At 44.9% G+C, this 21986-nt stretch overlaps 1 protein-coding gene across 1 annotated transcript; it reads left to right on the forward strand.

Moving 5' to 3' along the window:
* Positions 1 to 509: 509 nt before the first annotated feature.
* On the forward strand, positions 510 to 21639 carry LOC124870454 (KN motif and ankyrin repeat domain-containing protein 4-like). The gene is made up of 9 exons (XM_047369139.1): positions 510 to 891; positions 13177 to 14637; positions 16165 to 16240; positions 16886 to 17191; positions 17360 to 17444; positions 18673 to 18892; positions 18971 to 19113; positions 19324 to 19524; positions 21003 to 21639. Exons 1-9 carry the CDS (start codon positions 882 to 884, stop codon positions 21093 to 21095), a joined length of 2595 nt encoding a protein of 864 aa, XP_047225095.1. The 5' UTR covers positions 510 to 881; the 3' UTR covers positions 21096 to 21639.
* The last annotated feature ends 347 nt before the right edge of the window (positions 21640 to 21986 follow it).

Consider the following 21986-nt stretch of genomic DNA (forward strand, 5'->3'; position numbering starts at 1 on the left):
TTTTTGTAAAATATGGCTTCACTTTGTATGTGGACGAATTTCTGTCATGTAACTTCATTCATCTACCATTTTGTCAGCATGATTGCGGATAAATAAAAAGCTGTTTTTGGACATCAACAGAAGCAACAATCCTGATGCTCCAATTTTTTGTGGAATTTGTTGGTTATCTACTGACATGCATTACTTAAAATTAAGCAATACAATCAGTTTTGCCACAAGATATATATTTGCAAAGGTCAGGCAATCTTGAACTAAGTGTAACTATGATTATCTGACATTATGAAGAACATGGCAAAACCTTACACTGGCCGGATAATGTTGATGGTGTTGCCTCACAGGAAGATGACGGAAACATGCTGAAAGAGGATCCAGAAAGAATGAGAAGTATGCCCTCAGAGAATTAGCCCCACATGAATGACACCAAGCCCTCTGACCACCCCCATTCTGGCTGGTTGGATGTTTACTTATGTTGCCTTTTCGATTCTGGTCAGAACACAATTTGTCTCATGTTTTGCCACATGGATCAAACTTTTAAAGAACGTCCCTCTTCCCTCACTGTCTGTATTTCTAGACTCCTTTTGACTGCTGTCTGGTGGAGTGGGTGCGGTTCTCTGAGTCTATGCCTTCCTCTCAATCAGTCAGACCTGCTGTACAGAAGGCAACGTAGGAAGGCATGTTCCTAGCTCCTCCTTGCTCAGTGCTCTCCTTCAGACACACAGGAGCAAACCCAGCTTGTTATGGCAGGGGCCACACGGTGGCATTTCCCAGACAGCCGAGGCATGCCGTCCCTGCCTGCTGAAGAGACAGGCAGGCAGAGCTGAGAACAGACTGCAGAGGACAATCTGACAGGCAAAATCAGCAAGTTGAGGAAAGTGCTGAGCATGTCCCGAGGTAAGAGCTGATATAATATTTACCTTGTAGCGTCCTTCCAGGCTGGACAGGGCTTTTGGATTGGGTACTTACCCAAAGCTGAGATGCTGAATGCTGAACGCTGACCTTGACCGCTGTGGTTCAGAAACTGGCTGCTCTAAATTCAGGGTCAGAAAAGCAGTTGACTCTAATGCGATTTAACAAATTGTGTGGACTCAACCTACTGCCTTAACATTAATATTAACAAGACTTTGGAGACAAGAACTTTGTCTTTTAAAGACACCATGTTGAATTTCACTGACATTTAAATTGCATGCTGCTTAAGAATTCAGCTGCACTGACAAACGTGTGATCATGTAAACATACACATAGGCGGCACACTTTCTATTTTAACCCCGCTATGTTAACATACCATCACTTTCCTCCTTGCATGAAGGCCCTGGCAGCTGTTTCTGCCATGCAGCGGAGCTTTGTATGCCACACTGCAACTCTGACTTTGTTGCTGTTGGAAAAGGACTAGTACCAGTCCAGCAATCCAAAAACCAAGTAGCGGAATAACTGAACAAAGATCATAGAGGATGAGAGATTTCTAGGAGCTCTGGAAAGCAGTTAGTAATGAATATGAGTCTGACAGAAAAAAAAGGAGACAGTGTGTGTGTGTGTGTGTATGTGTGTGTGTGTGTCCAAACAGTTGGCTCCGGCTCCTAAATCAACCCTGAACAGAAGATGAGGATCAGAGCTATGTGCTGGAAAAAGCCACAGGTTGTACGGCCAAAATGGGGGGAGAAGGATTTTTCCAGGAACAGAACAAAGACCATGAAACATGCAGACATATGTATACTGTGAGAGAAAAGAACATAGGAAAGAAGATGTTTTTTTTAAGTGTGAAACTGTAAATTTACAGAACTGCTTAAAACTGAGTGCAAGCTGCTTCACTGTGAAGTTAAAAGTGATCAAACCACAAAAATAATCCCAGTGTCGTAAGAAGGCCAGACATGACAGCCATGTTGAACATATTCTCACCTCTTACGCATCTTATATTGACCATAGGTCCAAGCCAGTCCAATCAGGTGTAAACTTCAGGACAGACCTGTTCCATCATGTTTTTACACACTGCTTCATATTTGCTGTTTATCTTCCTGAGGCCAAGGGACTTATGTTTGAGTAGTGACTTCCAGTGTACTACTACTGCTTTGTTACATGTTAATGGTTAAAGGAATAGTTCAAGGTTTTTTAAGTGAGCCTCTGTTGAAAGGTTCATATCTAACTTGTAGGGGTTAACTCTCTTGGCACCTCCATTTCATTTATATATAGATTAGTAGGTTCTGGAGACTGAAGCTAACAGTTAGTCAGAGACTGGCCAAGATAAAAGGGGACTTCAACCGTCCAAAAATTAATCCAATCTCAAAAATTATGAGAATGCCACTTTCTGAACCATTAAACCACTGACATGTTTGCACTGGGTGGCAGAAGCACATAATCATTTACACAGAAAATGAAGGTAGGAGGAGGTGCGCAATAAATAATCATCCTGTCTGAAACATGTACTGAGAACAAAACATGTAAAGTGTTTCCATGATTATTGCCCGATATAAAAGAGTGTAAAAAAAATCTAAGAAATTGTGTTCTCTCACAGCACCTCAGTAGTTTTCTTTTTAGACCGTTTGTATTTCCTACCTGGTGGTGCTCCACCTCCTTCCTCCATTTCCTGTGTAAATAATAATCATCTTGTGTGTAAAAACACCAAAAGCCAATGTGATGACTGTTTGAATGGTTTCTAATGCTTAAGATAGAACACATCCGCTTGGTCTTGGTCCCTTTTGGATTAACAGTTAGCTCCAACCTCCACGACCAACTAATCAGAATTTATGAATGAAGACACGAAGAGAGTTACATTGTATTGCCAAAAGTACTGGGTCACACCACCAAAATCAATGAATTCTGGTGTTCCAATCACTTCCATGGCTGCAGGTGTATAAAGTCTGGTGTGAAGAAACCTGACTGGCCTGAACAGAGTCCTGACCTCAACCTTCTTGAACACCTATGGGATGAATTAGAGCGGAGGCTGCAGTTCTGGTTTTCTCTTCTAACTATGAATACACTCCTAAACCTTGAGGAAGATGTTTACAGAATAGTTAAAGTTGCTATTGCTGGTTATGGTGGCTCCATCAACAAATTGGACCTTATTCATTAAGAATAGGATGTCATCATAGTTCATGTACATGTAAAAGTAGACAGATAAATATTTTTACCATTATAGTGTGTCATCTCCAGGTGATTCAGTTTCAATTCAATTCAGTTTATTTATATAGCGCCAATTCACAACACGTGTTGTCTCAAGGCACTTCACAACAGTCAGGTACATACATTCCAATTAATACTAACAGTTGAACACATTAACTACTTCTAACCTTTCAAAGAACATTACTTTAAAACTCCTGAACTACCTTTTTAGTAGTTGGGTTTCAGATTATGACCATTAACCTTAAATATTCAAGAGTTACAAAACACTATGAAATGTATTTAATGTATTGAGTCTACAGACTTTCTTTGTCCCAAAATGACACTTTAGGGATTATCTATGGGTCACAAATGAGGCAGGAAGCATCTTATCAGTATTCAGTGTGTAAAGAGATTGGGAGTGAGAATGTGTTGGGTCGTTGTGGCATTTTGGATCTTGGTTTTCTATTACTGGCTTTGAGTTAAGGTTTGGATCTCACAGAGCAACAACTCGTCAATCAGAATATGACCCTGTATCAGACCACACCAGGGTTTTTATTGTCTTCTAGTCTAATTGTAAGTTTGATTTTTAATTAAGAATATAAAATGATTTGGAAAATATTTATAGAAGTAATAAATAAAAAGAGAAGTCTATTTAATTTCTACACAGTTGGGTACCTGTTTGCATCTAGAAAGGTCAGAAGCAGAATACCATTTTATTGCTTTTGTCATCACTACACTTAGAGATAACCCCTATATACTGTGGTTTTTGGTAAGGAATGCAGTGAACAGACTTGGTGTGATTATGAGGTTTATGCTGATGCAGTGAGAGTTTGGGGGATGTCTCAGCAGGGTTTTTCACCCAGAGGAGACAAATATATGTTGTGGGAAAGGGACAAAACTGTCCCAAAACTGTCCCAAAGATAAGAAGTGACATTCCTCTTCAGTACAGGTTTTACTGGTTTGAAGAAATGAATTAAAAACTGGAGATCGCACTTTAAAAGCTCAGTATGCAGCAGCAGAAGCACTGTAGCTCCCAGCGTTGCTGTTTTGCTGGGGCCTGTTTGGGGTTAGGCGAATATTTTAATGTTTAATTTCTTGGGTTTCCTGTGAGTTGGGCTCACTGCTCTGAGCCCAGACAATTAGAATATGTGCCATGGACATGTGGACATAGTTAGGCAATGACTCTGGGGAATTATCTAACCCTAATTCTGCTATATTGTTTCCTCTGTGGTAACCGGGTCTGGAAGAAATGCACAGGTCTATATTTATAAGTAGGAAACCGAGAGCTTATTGGCAACAACAGGAAGCTTTCATCACATGTCTGGTGGATGGTTGAAAACCAGTTGTCTGAAACCGGATCTTCTGATTACCAGGGAGACATCTATGTACATTTTCAACAAGTGATTTGTCAAGGCCCCCAACTTACCCACATAGTTTCCCAAAAAATTGTGAAATTTGGTGAAACTGAAATTTTACAGTTTGTTGGCACCTTTGTTTACCAGACAGAGTATTTTTTCATCTCTTTTCTGACCAACGCTGCTTTCTGGGTCATTACCTGCTAGCTTGTTTTTGTACCTGGAGCACAGTCATGTGAATGATTTCCTTCAGCTTGTAAGCTAAACAGGAGTCTCCTTGAAGTGTCTGTCCAATATGTGTTACAGGGTCTTGTGCACATAGGCATGCTAAACTGGGAGTACTTACTGATGATGAACTGATCTTCAGCCCCAAGGTAGAAACATCGGTTAATAAAGCACACCAGCCAACATTTATGACAAACTTTGCACTTTTAATGTCATTCCTGTTTTTATGAAAGTGTTTTATTCTTGTTTTATTAAGTCCATTCATACCTTTTCTGTCACCTACTGGCACGGGAATCTGAAACCGATCCCCTGAGCAAATCCTTCATTGCCACTGCTGTTTGATAAATTCCAGCTTGTGAAAATTGTTGTTGATAGGGTTCTTGTATGTTTTTTTTCTGCGTATAAGTGTAGACTTTCCCTCTGGGACATTAAAGGTTAACTGAATTGAACTGAACCCTAAAAAGCAGGGTTAGGTTCTAAAAATATATCTCAAGCTTTGAACATCTCACATTGGTCTTTCAATCCATCATCTGAAAATGAAAAGAGGACGGTGCAACTAACAGCCAAAAAATACAAGGCCATCCACCTAAACAAACTGGCCATTAAAGATATTATTCAGAGAAGCAACCAAGAGGCCCACGGAAATTTTGGAGATGCTGCAGAGATCCACAGCTCAGGTGTGGAGAATCTGTTGACAGGACAACTATCAGTTGTTTACTCTGCAAAACTGGCCATTAGAGAAGAGTGAGAGAAAGAGGGTTGTTGTTAAAAGAACAAAAGTTACGCTGTAACTATGGTTCTGTGAATTCCTGGATGACTGCCAGTGGCAGTAAACAAAGTGGATATGTCTCCTCGTGCTCCGCGCAGGTCGAGATTAAATGTAAACAAAGTCACGTACGTGACACGTAGCCCACCTGGGTGTGCGTCTATAAGTAGCACGTGGAAGGCTACGTTCGGTCTCTGGGATCTTCTCGCAGGGAGAAGTTCTGAGTGACCAGTGTGACTGGCAGTCATCCAGGAATTCACAGAACCATAGTTACAGCGTAACTTCCGTTCTGTTTCATTCCTTCCTGACTGCCAGTGGCAGTAAACAAAGTGGATGACTTATGCCAGCAATGTCGCGAGGAATGCAGTAGTCACGCACCTCTCAGTTAGTAGAAGGGGCCAGAGGCAGGATTGCCGAGGCCAGTGCGGACTCATGTGCCACATTGAGGCGGTAGAAGCGTGCAAACGTGCACAGTGTTGCCCATGATGCTGCCGCGCAGATATCGCCCAGCGGCACGCCCCTCAGTGCCGCCCAGGACGTAGACACACTCCTGGTGGAATGGCACACAACACCAGAAGGGGCAGCTGCCCCCACAGACTCATAAGCCAGCACAATAGCATCTACAACCCAATGTGATAGCCTGTGCTTAGAAAGGGCTCGCCCCCTGTTCTGTCCCCCGTGGCACACAAACAGCTGGTCCGACTGGCGAATAGCGCCTGTAGCCACCATGTACAGCTGCAATGCCTGGACCGGGCACAGCGTTCCTCGGACTGAAATGGGGGAGGGCAGTATGCCCCCAGTTCAATGGCTGTATTCATGTAGCCTGGGGACAGAACCTTAGGGAGAAAGGCTATGTTCGGCCACATCGTTACTCCGGACCTGCCTGCCTTCCAACGCAGCCAGGTCGGGGTGATGGCGAGTGCGTGGAGCTCACTGACCCGCTTGGCTGTTGTTACCGCCAACAAAAAAGCAGTCTTAACAGACACCAGTTTCAATGGGGCAGCACCCATAGGCTCAAAAGGTGGCCCACTCATGGCCTTCAACACCAGTGGGAGGTCCCATGCTACCGCCGGTCTCTGTAACGGGGGGCGCAGCCTCCTTGCACCCTCGAGAAACTGTGACACCCAATAGTGTGTCCCCACTCGTCTGCCATCCACGACGTTGTGGCTGGCTGAAATGGCAGCCAGGTGCACCTTCAGGGTTGATGCTGCCCATCCGGCATCGTGCAGGGAACACGAAATTGGGTCAACTGCTCTGCGTCTGCACCACTCCGCAAAACGCTGCCAGCAACAGGCATAAATCCTCAAAGTGGAAGGAGCTCTGGCATTCCGCAGTGTCCGCTGAATGGAGGGCTCCAGATCCGTCAGGGGCTGCCAGTACCCCTCAGCGGCCACACCGTGAGGTGAAGATGGCCCGGAGATGGATGCCAAACCTTCCCCTCCAACTGAGACAACAGGTCTGCCCTGACTGGGAGCCGCCATGGCTCCCCGTCCAGCAGACTGAGGAGCAGTGGGAAACAGACCCTCATGGGCCACTCGGGGGCCACCAACAGAACCTTCAGGCTCGATGACCTGACTCGGTGGAGAGTGGGCAGAAGCAATGGAAACGGGGGAAAGGCATACAGCAGGCCGGCTGGCCATGCATTCGCTAGGGCGTCCATCCCCAGTGGGGAGCTGGCCTCTGCCAGGGAAAACCACAAGGGGCAATGTGTACTGCTCCCTGAGGCAAAACGGTTGACCTGGGCCCTGCCGAACCGACCCCATATCTGCCGTACGACCTCAGGATGCAGCCTCCAATCCCCGGGGGGGAGCCTCTGTCGGGACAGATAGTCGGCCACAGAATTCCTCGTCCCCGGTAGGTGCATTGCCCTGATGGAGGCGAAGCGAGGGTATGCCCAGGCCCACAGCCTCCAGGCCTCCCTCAGGCACTGCAGTGATCTGGTCCCACCCTGGTGGTTGACATGGAACGCTGCTGAGGTGCTGTCCATCCTGACGAGCACGTGCTTGCCCTCGAGAAAGGGCAAGAAGTGCCTTAGCGCCAAATAAATTGTCTTGAGCTCCAGGACATTGATGTCCAGACTTCCCTCCTGAGGCCCCCACAGCCCCTGGACGGACCTGCACTGCCACACTGCTCCCCGTCCGAGATGTGATGCGTCCGTAGTCACCACCTCCCGTCTTGCAGGGACCAAACCGAGGGGGACCCCACGCTGCAGATATGCCCTGTCCCGCCAGCGACGGAGGAGCACTGTGCATGTACATGTGGAGGCTGTTGAACCACCTCTGCAAGGGCCGTAGATAAAGCAACCCCAGAGGCGTCAGAGCCGAGGCCGCCACCTGCATCCCCAACAGTCTCAGTGACAGTTTGACTGGGGGTGCCGCACCCACCCGAAAAGACTGGAGCAGGGACTGAATCCTCTCCACCCTGTCCGAGGTTGGCTGAGCCGGCATGGCCTTCGATTCAGTGGCCATGCTGGCTCAGCCGACCTCGGATAAAGACCACCTGCTGGGCCGGGATGAGAGAACTCTTCTGATAGTTCACTGCTATACCCAGTGCTCTGACGTGGGCCAGGACCTTTGACGTCGCTCGATCCGCCCCGCCGGAGGAGGGGGCACAGATGAGCCAGTCGTCCAAATATGGCAGGATCTTTAATCCTGACAGGCACAGAGGGCTCAGGATGTAAACCACTCGCCTGGACAGATTACCCGAAGGACGTCGCAGGTGCGGAGCATCCGAAATGGCAGCACCTTCAGAAAGTGGTTCAGCCCCCTGAGGTCCAACACCGACCGAAGGGAACCGTACTTCTTTGGGATCAGGAAATAGGTTGAGTAAAACCCGTCGGCCTGCGAATGTGGCGGGACCACCACTATGGCCTCCTTGTCCAGCAGTGTCTTTATTTCCTGCAGCAAGATCACAGTTCGTGCAGGATCTGTGACGGGAGTCACCCTGACCCCCGATGGGGGTGGAAGCCGACGGCAGAACTGCAGCCTGTACCCTTGGAACATAGTTCTTAACACCCACACATCCTTGCAGTGGGTTTCCCAATAGGCCAAGCGCCATTGTGAAAACCTCCCTGCCATCGGCCTGCAGCCTTCAGGCCGCCCTCTGCCGCCTGCTTCGGCCTCTGGGGGGGCGTCGGCTCCTGTCCGGGCCCGCCAGAGCCCCGCAAGGTGGTGCCCGTTCCACCCCGGGCTGCCGCCAAGCTCCTGTCACAGCGCGGCTCCGCTGCGCAAACTGTGCGGGAGTGGCGGTTCGAAACTGACGCCGCGGTTCCCGCATGTCACGTCTCCTGGGTTGCGGAGCAGGGGGTCCCATGGCCCCGCTGCGACCACCCCAAGCTTCAGGGGCCTGGCTGGACTGCCGACGGCGCTCCAGTGCCCTCTCGGCCTCCGGTCCAAACAGCTGGCCCGGTATCACTGGCAGCCTCCGCAAGCTCTGCCTATAGTCATCCGAGATCGGGGCATGTGCCAACCAGAGCTGGCGTCGGGTGACCACCAGAGTGGACAAAAGGCGACAGAGTTCCCTGGACATGAGTCCAAAGGCCTGGAGAGCTGCGTCTTTTGTGTCGCCCAGTGCTGCTCCCGCCATGCCCGGCTGCAGCATCTGGGACTGTGCCAACAGGAGGACAGAGAGGGAATTGCCAATACGTGCCATACGAGCCGCAATGTCGTAGGCACGGCACAAGAAGTCGTCCGTCACCCGACACTGGGTACTTGGACAGCGGGCCCTCTCCCTGAGCGCCTCATCTGGGGAAAGAACCAGTGATGCGATGCAGTGATCCACAGGGGGCATACGGTCCAGACCATGATCCCCAGGATTGCGCATGCACGCCAGGATCCGTGCGTCCTGACCATGGTGGGAGAAGCTTCTAGGATCCCTCCAGCAGCGCTGAAGCTCTTCCACGAAGGCCGGCGACGGTGGCACCTCGAACGGAGGTGCATCGTCCAGGTCAACCTTGGCCAGGGCTGCCAAAATAATTGCCCGTAGCGGGCATGGCTCCTCTCCTGGGCCAGAGCTAACTGAACTCCCAAGGGAATTACCTGAGCAACCATTTCCTCCAATACTCGGGGGATCCCCCTCCCGATCCCGAGGGTCTGGGAAGGGGTCCCGTTGGTTCTCGAGGGACTGGAACTCCGAATTGGAAGCCCTCACAGAGATTCCATCATCTTCCAGGTCCTCCCCCAACTCCCAAGCTGCTGCTGCTTGGAAGGCAGGCGTGGGATCTGGGGCCTTGAGTAGAGCCTTGAGCTGCTCCACCTCGGCCCTCAAAGAGTTCACTTCCTGCCGAGGCCTCTTCCTCCGTGGGCTGCGGCATTCTTCCGCTGGTGCATCCCCCCGCCTCCCGGAACACGGTTGAGGCATCCCTGAGGGTGGCAGCTCATCCGCAAAGAGGAGATTCTCCACCTGACGTAGCCTGTTTTCTCTAACAGGCAACAGCAAAATGCTGCAGTTCATGCATGGGTCCGTCAGAGCTTCCCTGAGATGACCCACGCCCAGGCATTTGGGGCACAGATCATGTCCGTCCTCTACCTGTAGAGGAGCCCCACATGAAGCGCACGCCAGCATCCCAATCACAGACGTGGGAAATGCAGGCAGGCACCAGGCCAACTGAGCGAGGACTTCAATAGAACTGAAGAACGCGGTCAGAGGCCTCTTTTTAATCCACTGCTTCTCAATACAGACATGAGCCAGGCACTCCGAGCGAGAACTGTGCAGCACAGAACGCAGTCAGAACATCCAGCTTCCACTCACCTGAAAACTGCAGCTGTCCGCTCCTCCCCATCAACAGGGGAAAAGAAGCACCAGCATCAAGCTTCCGGCTACTAGAATTCTGCTAACACAGAAACAGAGAAACGTCAACCACAGCCTTAGAGGACTACAAAGAGCACTCCGATGAAAGAGTTACAGGCAGGATGACGCCGAATCACACAAACCGTGTGCTTACCTCTCTTAGACCTGCAATACCCAATAAGCGCCGAAACACGGACTTATAGGAGCGACCAATCTGCGAAACATGCGACGGTTGACAGCGAGAAGATCAAAGAGACCGAACGTAGCCTTCCACGTGCTACTTATAGACGCACGCCCAGGTGGGCTACGTGTCACGTGCGTAACTTTGTTTACATTTAATCTCAACCTGCGCGGAGCGCGAGGAGACATATCCACTTTGTTTACTGCCACTGGCAGTTAAGAAGGAATGAAACAGAACACCATAAGATATTCTGTTTGAAGCTTGTCACATGCCTACCTACAGGGGTTGGACAATGAAACTGAAACACCTGTCATTTTAGTGTGGGAGGTTTCATGGCTAAATTGGACCTGCCTGGTAGCCAGTCTTCATTGATTGCACATTGCACCAATAAGAGCAGAGTGTGAAGGTTCAATTAGAAGGGTAAGAGCACAGTTTTGCTCAAAATATTGAAATGCACACAACATTATGGGTGACATACCAGAGTTCAAAAGAGGACAAATTGTTGGTGCATGTCTTGCTGGCGCACCTGTGACCAAGATTGTATCCAAAAAACATAAAACCACGGCTGCCCAAATCACGGCAGAATTAAATGTGCACCTCAACTCTCCTGTTTCCACCAGAACTGTCTGTCGGGAGCTCCACAGGGTCAATATACACGGCCGGGCTGCTATAGCCAAAACTTTGGTCACTCATACCAATGCCAAACATCGGTTTCAATGGTGCAAGGAGCGCAAATCTTGGGCTGTGGACAATGTGAAACATGTATTGTTCTCTGATGAGTCCACCTTTACTGTTTTCCCCACATCCGGGAGAGTTACGGTGTGGAGAAGCCCCAAAGAAGCATACCACCCAGACTGTTGCATGCCCAGAGTGAAACATGGGGGTGGATCAGTGATAGTTTGGGCTGCCATATCATGGCATTCCCTTGGCCCAATACTTGTGCTAGATGGGCGTGTCACTGCCAAGGACTACCAAACCATTCTTGAGGACCATGTGCATCCAATGGTTCAAACATTGTATCCTGAAGGCGGTGCCGTGTATCAGGATGACAATGCACCAATACACACAGCAAGACTGGTGAAAGATTGGTTTGATTAACATGAAAGTGAAGTTGAACATCTCCCATGGCCTGCACAGTCACCAGATCTAAATATTATTGAGCCACTTTGGGGTGTTTTGGAGGAGTGAGTCAAGAAACGTTTTCCTCCACCAGTATCACGTAGTGACCTGGCCACTATCCTGCAAGACGAATGGCTTAAAATCCCTCTGACCACTGTGCAGGACTTGTATATGTCATTCCCAAGATGAATTGACGGTGTATTGGCCACAAAAGGAGGCCCTACACCATACTAATAAATTATTGTGGTCTAAAATCAGGTGTTTCAGTTTCATTGTCCAACCCCTGTACATGACATTAAACCAGAATTGAACTTCTTTGCGTAAAGGCAAAATCCTTAGCATGTGTGAAGGAAAACTAACACTGTACATCACCCTGAACACACTATCCATATGTTGGTGGCAGAATCATGCCAGCTTCCACAGGGAAGCTGGTTAGAGTTGAGTAGATTATTTGTGGAGCTTTTCCTTCCACTTAACTAGAATGCATTACAGTATATTGGTTTTTCCCATAAAATCCAAATTTATGGTTGTGATGCAAAAAATGTGAAAAATTTTATTAGTTTGATTGCTTTTGCAAGGCACTGTGTGTACATGAAGGTTCTTCAGTTTAAATGCAAAAACCTGTCACTATATTTTGCCACACATTGCAACATTTTGATGCTTGTGTCTTAGCTTACAAAATGAGCTCATCAACCACCTTTGATTTGTAGATTTGTTGCTGTTTGCTGTTGGCTGTCAGAGAGTGTATGAATGACAGACACTCAGATTCCTGGCGGGGCCATTTGGGGGTGTTTGTCTGTTTACTGCATAGCTTGCATTGTTTGGGGCTGTGGCTTGGTGCCTGTGGCGCCTCATGATGACAGTGAGCACCCGCAGAGGCCGGTGGTCAGGAGAAGGTTGGAGAAACAGGGGGAGTGAGGAGATCAGCTTTTAAGGAATATATAGAGAAATCATACTGTGGGAACACTCCATGGATCAGTTTATTAAAGGGAGAAGTAAAAAATATTGTGTGGTTGGGAACTAATTGACCAATACTAGAGGAACTCACAGATCATTAAAGTTGATCCAGAATCTAAGAGAAGATGCTGAACTGAAGGAGCCACAACGAGTGTAGTCGTGAAGTAGTGAGTCAGAACAATGGTTGCCTGTGTTTATGTCTGTAGGAGTATATTTTTTGCATTGCTGGCCATAACTGCTGGGCGAAACAGTCGCAAACTATTTTCAACTCTCGTTCTGGAAACCATGGTTGTAATCAAAAAAAGATCAGGCCGGCCCCTGCTGAAAAACTGCTGCCTGGTGCACAGAAGAAATTACGCACTTCTTTGGGAAAAGAGGAGAGTCAATGGGTGGAGAAGGAAAGTGCCACTTACTAAATGTTTGGGTTTTCTACCTTGCAGTGGATGTGAGACTCCAGGAAGTTAAGGATATGTTTAGTGTTGTAGGAAAACATATTAAGCCTACAAAATGCTGAAATATTTGTGAAAATTTAAGCTACTATTAACCTATCTTTGTCAGATAGGACAGGTTCAGCGGGACATTTTTTTGAAGAACTGATATCAGAAACAAGAGAGGGATAACGTTTTTAAAAATGTCAAAGATGCACTAACCCTGAGATTTATTTGTAATGCACCCTCACTTCCTGTTCACAGGTCTTATTGCACGTCATAAAATGGCTGAGAATGGAGTTAAAGGGAAGCCCCCATACTCATTAGAAACCCCTTATGGCTTCCAAATAGATCTGGATTTCCTAAAATATGTGGATGACATAGAGAAAGGCAACACAATCAAAAGGGTTCCCATTCAGCGTCGAAGCAAAGGACCCCGGGCCAGCACTCTCCCCAGGAATCTCAATTCCTCTGGTTCTGGCTACCAAACAAGTCCATGGAGATCTACAGGAGCTCTTAACCCCAGATCCCGACCGTTCGATAACCATCATCCTGGGTATTATTCTTGGACCTTCGATCACAGGCCTCCTCTCTCTCCTACAAGGCTTACATCTCTGGTAGAAATGGAGGCCAGGATCAAGGAGTTTGACGAACAACCTCTCGGAGAGCACATCAGGCCTCATCTCCTGCGGGCCTCCAGTTTACCACTCACGGTGTTACTCAGACAAGAATCGGAGTCCACAGATGACAGAAGCAGCATCCGGAGCTCAAGGGATTACCTTGGTGGAAGAAACACCTCCTACGAGGATGTCTTCTTCTCAGATAGTCCTCGTCCAAAGGACTGCTCTGGGCTGCTGAGGCGCCTGACCGAGGCCCTTGAACGTGTTGGGGAGCTTGAGATGGAGGTGAGGGTCATTCCTGAGCTCAGGGCTCAGATCTGCATCCTACAAGAGGAAAGGGAAAGGCTGCATCTGGGCTTGGTCCACCACATCCCTCCATTAACAGTTAATGGAACAACAGAACTTTCTCATTCATCTGCCTACAGCAAAGGGGATGTCATAAAATCCCAGCAGGACAGTCACATCATGTTTCCCAGAAATCACAGTCAGAACAAAATAAATCCTACACATGATTGGAAAGCCAGCACAGATCTCGATGAGCTGCTGACAGTGACCTCCCTGCAGGCGAAAGTAGCAGCACTGGAGCAGAAGCTCCATGACACTGAGCAAGACCTCCAGAGGATGGTGGGACTTCTGAAGGACCAGCAGCAGGAGAGCAGAAGGAAAGATGGCAAGATAGAATACCTCATCAGGAATCCAGGGGTGTGGGTCCGTGCAGAGAAGGTGGTGGTAGACCAGGAGGGAGATGAGACTGTGGTGAGATCCACTGAACCCCATTATAATCCAGCCTCCTCCTTCATCTCCACAAGAACTGTAACCTCAAATGCTCAAAGACACCAAGACTCAGTAATGTCTACTGAAAGGGGTTCACATGATGGGTGCACAGATACATCAGTGATAATTCGCCATATTAAAAGAATCAAGAGTCTCCTGGATCGGCAGTGGGAGTGTGTGTGTGGAGAGTCAGGAGAGAAGGGCAAACCCCTGAAACACCCAGATCCAAAAGTCAACTCTCTGCAGCAGGAGATGATGGAACTTGTCGATGTCCTCGTGTCTGGATACAAGCAGCATGATGACAGCGATGGAGAGAAGATCCAGAACACAGGTGGTGTTTTACAGATCTTCTTTTACAGCATCAAAACATTTAGACAGCAGAAAATATACTTTCTGAGCTGTAAATTAACAAAACAAAAAAACACAAACTAAATGGTCATATGAAATTACTGATTTAAAGAGAAAAATTCTAAATAAAATCAGATAGTGCTAACCTAAGAAGCCTGATCTGGATGGTGATATTGAAATCTACTTTATAGCTTATAAAGGAAAAGCAGACAGGAGTCTAGAGTACATAACAAGCTCATACAGAAACAATGTAAATAAGATCATAAATCGTAAAGGTAAAGTTTGACCAACGGAACAAAAAAATGTAATCACTGTCCTTCATTGTGTTTAACTTCTTCCCAATAAAAGTGGACGCATAAATTAAACCGGTGTTTAACTTTGACAGTAAATGGGGTTGATTTTATTCTTTAGGGTGTGCCATACATTTTGTCTGGAGTTTGCAAAACATTACTTCTGATTTAAGTTATTGATTTTCAATTCAAGACACAAAAAACAAACATTTCAGCTGGTTTTAATCTCTTTCTATGATTTCTTTAGAGTGTAAATGCCTAATTATATTTCTAATGGGGTATATATTACATTTGATCAATTTTCAAAATAATAGAAATAAAATAACTCAGATTCTTGGATGGTAAATTAAATGTTAAATTATTAAAAGATAATTGAGACTAGCATTAAGATTGAAAGATAATTATTTAATGTCCATGTGGTAAATTAGGCCACAGTTTAGGGCAAACAGTACATGTTTGGTTCTTATCCTACAGTGATGCAGGGTTAGAAGTGAACTAGATGTCATGGATTTGATGAGAAAATGTTTAGTTCAATCATTAGAGACTTGAGACTAGACTCAGACTCGGGGTGAAAGACTGGAGACTTGACTTGGGCTGGTCACTCAAAGAGTAACTTGTGAACATCTCTGCTATATACACACACACCCATATACAAATAATTAAATAGGTGAAGGCCATAAAAACACAGGTTACTATTGAAGCGATGTGGCCTACCTACTTTCATCCTGGATCCAGTCTTGATTTCATAAAGTCAAAGTCAAGCAGGACTCCGTATTCTAGAGCAAAACTACCTGGCACATGTAGGCCACCAGCTTCTTTGTGTATTACGTCTGAAATGCAGCAATAGGATATATTTAAAAAAAACTCAGTCCAGACCTTTAAACATTGTCGTTGCAACGTGACAAAGTGTTGATCATTCTATCACTTAGTTAAAGTTAAAGGGGTGTGAATACATTTATATGGCACCGTAGAATAAGACATAGTGACGTGAAATTTGCAGTCTTTTGCTTAGATTCAGTGAGAAGTGCAACACATTTTGCTCGCATGTGCACTCAGGAAGCTGAGGATTTTATAGTGAACTGAAGAAATTCTAAACATTTCTTTATGGAGAACTGGTTTCATATAAAATAAATAAAATCAATTATCAGATGTATATGTAATCAGCTATGTTTGGTCTTGCTTATATTTGATCTCTTTTTGTGTATTTGTCTTCTTTTTAGCCTCCAAGTCCACCCTGGAGACTGATGGAAGCACCCAGAAGTTAAAAAAGTTGCACTCAGTGGATGTTAATGAAGGGTTAGTGGATATCTCTCAGAGGCTTCAACAGCCTTAACAGTTATGATTATTGGCTACTTGGCTGAAAATGAGGCTCTTTGGGTGACCAAGAAAAAAAAAAAAGACTTCTTGATTTTGGTCTGGAGGATGAATACTTCTCTATCTGAAGCGATCAGTTAGACAAGACCCACATGTCGAAAGATGACATGAGGGAAAGCAGACAAAGCCTTAAATGCATGTTTCTTTCACTCTTTTAGGTTTAAAGACTCATAAGAAGAATAATGTAATTTCTGGCTCAGAATGTCACATATTCAGCCTGCGGACTCTATGTTCAGTTTGGTTCATCTTTGTGGGTTTCAGCCACTGAAGCCTTAAAATTGTTTTATTTTTATTCATAGAAAATGAATAATGCATTTCAGCTATGTTACATAAATCTTTGTCTGGTCCCAATAAATGAATTAGCCATGACACTGTGAGTGAAATAGTTGACTGACTCTAATATCAGTCCATGATGACATAAATCTAGACTTTAAAAAGATTTCCGGGAGTAAATCATCTGAAATTGCTTTTATCAATTTAAGGTCATCGCCAGGTCAGTAGAAGCAGTTAAAAAGTCTTATGGAGGATAAAATAGATAATACTTTGATATCTTTCATTTTTCTGTAGAATCCAAATGTCCACTAAGGGAAGCGTGGATGGCCTGTGTGGTTTCAGTGATATGGAGCACAGGGAAACCAGTGTTGGGAGCCAGGGGATGGACGATACCCAGGTGGATGTACAACCTGCAAAAAGAGGAGTCCAAGCAGAGATGTTAACATGCCCAAGGGGACGTTTAACACCAGTGGGAACGATATCAGGACAAACAGATGGAGGCACAGTGACGCTGGAAGCTAAGGCTCCAGAGAAAACGTCCAAACCTGAAACCTTGGAAGAACAGATGGAGGGGATCTCTGGCTCAGACAGCAAGGGATGGTGAGAGCACTATAGACTAGAAATCAGTGTCTGTTTAAAAGAAATATTATTTTCATTGTCTAAAAATTGCTCTTGCTTTTAAATTTTGTCTTACGGGAACATATTTTGTAAAAGTTGGCAGATCGTCCGTGTTGTTCTTTCCTTATGCTTTCTCACTTTTTCTTCTAGGGAAACACTGAGTGCAGATTTTGTGTCTGCTTGTCATTTTGTTAAGGATCACATGGACATCAAAGAAAACCCCAATGATGACATGGTAAAGACCTCTTTCATTAAACTTCAGGGAAGGAGAAAACATTAATTTAAAGCAGTTGATACCAGTAGACTGGGGGTTTATCCTCTCAAAATCAGCTAACTGATGAGAAAACCCAACTGGCAATTTTGTTCTACCAAGGTTTTTTCTATCAGTAGTTTGATCATGGGTGTTTGGAATTGACCTATTTCAGGTTGTTAGTCATGTGTGGAACTGGGTTAAATTGTACTAGAGACCATGATCTGAAAGGTTTGGGTAGAGATAAAGCTGGGGATGGTGGATACTTCTATGTTCTGAGCTGGACCAGTGATGTGCAAACAACCCCAATTAATATGTTTAGTCTTTAATTAATCCAGCATACCAAAAAATATATATCTCACATAAGTGTGTTGCTGTAAGCCTAAACCTCTAGATTAAAATCATGCTGTTGGGTTGATGGTTGGATCAGTGGCTTTAGCTTGAAATTGGAGCCCAGAAGGATATCAGTTTTTGGTCCGATTTCAGCACCGAATTCATTTGAACCCATGTCTGAAAAAGAAACAGATACTTGTTTCATAATATGTCTTCATTAGTTTTGTATTGAGTCATCCATTTGAAATAGTTTAACATGGTGGTGTGAGAACGTAGCAACAATGCTGATGTGGTTTAAGGGAATATAAAATTGAGTTTTGTTTTACCAAAAAGTATTTCATGCTGAAAACACCAAAAAACTGCAAAAAACAAAAAGGGCAACACTCCAAATGTTTGGGTTGACCCCAGTGGAACAGCCAATGTCAGTGTTTTGCTAAAGCACACTTGAAATGCAGCATTCAGACAGCTAAGGAAATAGTTTGTTGGTGGGGGAAAACTAAAGCTTTAAGGGGAGTGAATATTAGAGGTTTCATGTGAGAAACTTTAAATAAATAACAAAACATAGTTCAGATTACAGGAGCGGTGCTGGTGGTGTAGTGGTTAAGTGCGCAGCCATGTGCAGAGGCCATAGTCCTCGATGTGACAGTCCCGGACCTGGTGACCTATGCCAAATGTCTCCCCCTCTCTTTCCTGTCTACCTATTGTCAAAAAATAAAGGCCTCTAGCACTGCAAAAAAGATTGTGATTATTGGATATTGCTAGTTTGGTAATGCGATGATCTCCAGAGACAGTTGAGTTTTTTGTTTTTTTAAATTGGTTGAAATCAACTTTCTGTTGACCAATTCATTCATCAGCTTTTTCTTGATATGTTTTGGTCCAGAGGAAAGCTCTGGTAACAATGTTCCAGAACTGGTTCGGAGCTGCTGCGGAGGAGACCTCTGAGGCCTGCAGGGTGGCTGCTTACCTGAAAGACGTAAAGAGGGAAGCACCATCTCTGTTGGCTTTCCTCATCAATCTAGCAGATGACAACGGCAACACGGTGCTGCATTACAGTGTATCCCACTGCAACTATGGCATTGTGGGTCTGTTGCTGGACACAGGTAATGTGGTTGTTGGCCGCCTTTGCATTAGGAAATGCTTTTGCTGGACTAGTTGAAAATAAAAACTCTTCCATCAAGGTGTGAGTGACGCAAACGTTCAGAACAAAGCTGGATACACAGCTGTGATGCTGGCCTCGCTCACCGCTCCTGATGGACCTGTTGGGATGGAGGTTGTCCGAAAATTAATGGAGTTGGGGGATGTCAATATTCGCTCCAGTCAGGTAAAAATGTGTGAAAACATCACACATTATGTTAAGCCTTTCTATTACTTTTAGGAAGTACTGACTCATACCTTTGGCCTATTCCTTCTTTGCTCAAGCAACAAAGTTTCAAGACGTTTGTTTCCAAGTTTATGAAAGTGCTTTAAAACCAGAGAGATGATGAGCAGAAAAAAAAGTAATGATCTTATACTTCCGTTTCTCTCACCACAGACAGGTCAGACAGCTTTGCACTTGGCAGTGAGACACGGTCGAGTTGTTATGGTTCGCCTGTTGCTGAGCTGTGGAGCCAATGCCAACATCCAGGACAACCAGGGAATGACATCCCTCATGTTTGCATCAAAACGAGGACACACACACATTGCAAGACTGCTGCTGGAAAGAAGTCCGTGTGACCTGAGTCTGACTGACAAGGTAAGACTACGGCCAACAGCTAAATCCCGTTCAGGTTCATCTTGTAAGCCTATACTGTCAACAACTGTATAGGCTACACACATCCCAACCAATCAATTGTAAGACAAAACTTGTGTAAGACAATTTTAGACAATACTTTTAAGGTATAGATTTATAGACTACAGATGTTATTCAAAGCCCACAAATTTTTGCTTTTACGGTTAGAGGCAGAAAAACAATTGTTTTTATTTCAGTGCCCAGTTGGTGTCAAATACAAAAAAACATTAGCTTAGTTTCACATCAGGGCATGAGCTGCAATGAGAATTTACAGTATGATTGAGTTTCTATACCGCTTCTTCCGTAGTGGGTCGTGGGGAAGCTGGTGCCTATTTCCAGCAGTCTATGGGCGGGAGGTGGGGTACACCCTGGACAGGTCACCAGTCCATCGCAGGGCAACACACAAACAACCATGCACACACTCATTCACACACACACCTAAGGGCAATTTAGAGTGACCAATTAACCTAACAGGCATGTCTTTGGACTGTGGGAGGAAGCCAGAGTACCCGGAAAGAACCCTGCATGCACGGGGAGAACATGCAAACTCCATGCAGAAAGACCCCCGGCCAGGAGTCAAACCCCCAGGACCTTCTTGCTGCATGGCAACAGTGCTACCAACTGCACAACCCCTCTTTTATAGTATTTACAAAAACAAAAAAGGAACATAAATGTATAACATGATTGAAAAGCAATGATTATTCATACTGATACTAAAATAATAAAACAGATTATTAAAGAATTACGTTCCAACATTTCTAAATTGATATATTGAGTTGGTTTCATAGATTTAAAAAAGAATAAAAATAAAATGCCTGCAAAATTTTGTAGTTATCTAGTAGTAGTGGTTGCACAGTATACTGTATCTCGTGTCTAAAAGGCTGATATTAGCTGGTTAATTAGACAGGCTATCTGCTTGAATACCCAGCCTGCAGGCAGCTGCTTTACAGACATGTCATTTGTAGTGTGCTGACTTTATTTTGAAAAACGTCAGCTTAATAAGATGGATAGTCCAGTCGTGTTTTCATGACCAGCCAATGGCTTGTCACATCTAGTAGCTAAATATGATCAAAGGGATTAGACTAAACTCATGTTGCTTTGTTCAAATAAACAGTTCGATTTTTAACCTAGGTATGCTATGAAATAAAGATTTATACTGTTCACTAATGTCGAAGATAGCATCTGTAAAATATTTTAATCACAACTTAGACTAAGTCATGATCTGCTACAGTGGTTATTTAAAATGTGTTCAATATGTGTTAGCACTCAAATGAGGCGTTGCTGCAAAACTGTTATGTACTTTTTTCATGTGCTAACCTTGGTGACATTTGCAGGACAGGCTTTTGTAAAAACTACAACAAACATTGAGAACATTTAGGAGCCAGTACAGAACCTACTTTGTGATTGTTCAACACACTAATGTAGTTTTTCCCTTTTCTTAGCGGGGGCAAACTGCATTCTCTATTGCCACGCAAGGTTCCCACACCGATACTGCAGCCCTCCTGCAGGCCCACGCTAAGGCTCGAGGTCTCTGAAAGTGGAAAACTCAAGATCGGTCAAAGTATTATCTTGTTTGAGGCACTTGAAAAGAGACTCAGCTGTTTCTTTTCATGATAGTGATTTTTCTGGACTGCTGCATGAGCATTAGCTTTAGCCTTGGACAGGAAGCCATCAAACAAATGAGACTGTATGTTATTTACAGCTTGGATGACTGGTGGCTGTTGATGCACTATACATTAAATCTGATTTTTTTTTTATTGTGTTTTCATGTGTGGTTGTTGTAGTTTTCTCAGAGCTTTGCATATTTTTTTTGTAGCAGCTTAGCTCTGCAAACAATGCAATGGAAAAAGTATTTATTCTGAAAGGTTTTATTGTATGTGTATGAGTTATCAAAAATAATCAACATGTTACCTTTTCCAGCAATTTAGCAGCCTCTAAATTATTTCTGCAAAGCTCATATCCCTCCCTGCATGCAAACCAGATAGAACCCTGCAAATGATACAAGCACATATCATGTCCTTCCAGTTGCTATAATAAACTACACACTGTATATCTGTCAATAAATATGATGAAAGCAAATACAGTGCAGCGTTTCTGTTGAAGTTGACAGAAATAAGAATTTTTTCTAAATTAGTTTTGCTGCATGAAAAACATAACCAGCAGGTGGCACACCTCCTCCATTTCAACCCAACTCATCCCAGGAAAATCACACACAATAGAAACCAACAATACATGGAACTGTCTTATTTAAAATAATGATATCCAAGGAATTTCATCTGATCCTTTTCCAGTGTGAAAAGATTTGTGCTGATTCCAGCATGGGAGAGGGAAGAATGAGATTCACCTGCAGGTCAGATGCGTGGCAGCTAAGGGGCGGCCCAGTCAGTGGTATAAGCAAGTCCATTGGGTTGGATTATACACCTTAT

The sequence above is a fragment of the Girardinichthys multiradiatus genome, chromosome 6, assembly GCF_021462225.1.
Source record: "Girardinichthys multiradiatus isolate DD_20200921_A chromosome 6, DD_fGirMul_XY1, whole genome shotgun sequence".
Lineage (NCBI taxonomy): Eukaryota > Metazoa > Chordata > Actinopteri > Cyprinodontiformes > Goodeidae > Girardinichthys > Girardinichthys multiradiatus.

Coding starts and splice junctions, on each gene's coding strand:
- LOC124870454 (XM_047369139.1), top strand. Junction 16,241..16,885: donor TCAGTGGATGTTAATGAAGG/GTTAGTGGATAT, acceptor ATTTTTCTGTAG/AATCCAAATGTCCACTAAGG. Junction 17,445..18,672: donor AAAACCCCAATGATGACATG/GTAAAGACCTCT, acceptor GTTTTGGTCCAG/AGGAAAGCTCTGGTAACAAT.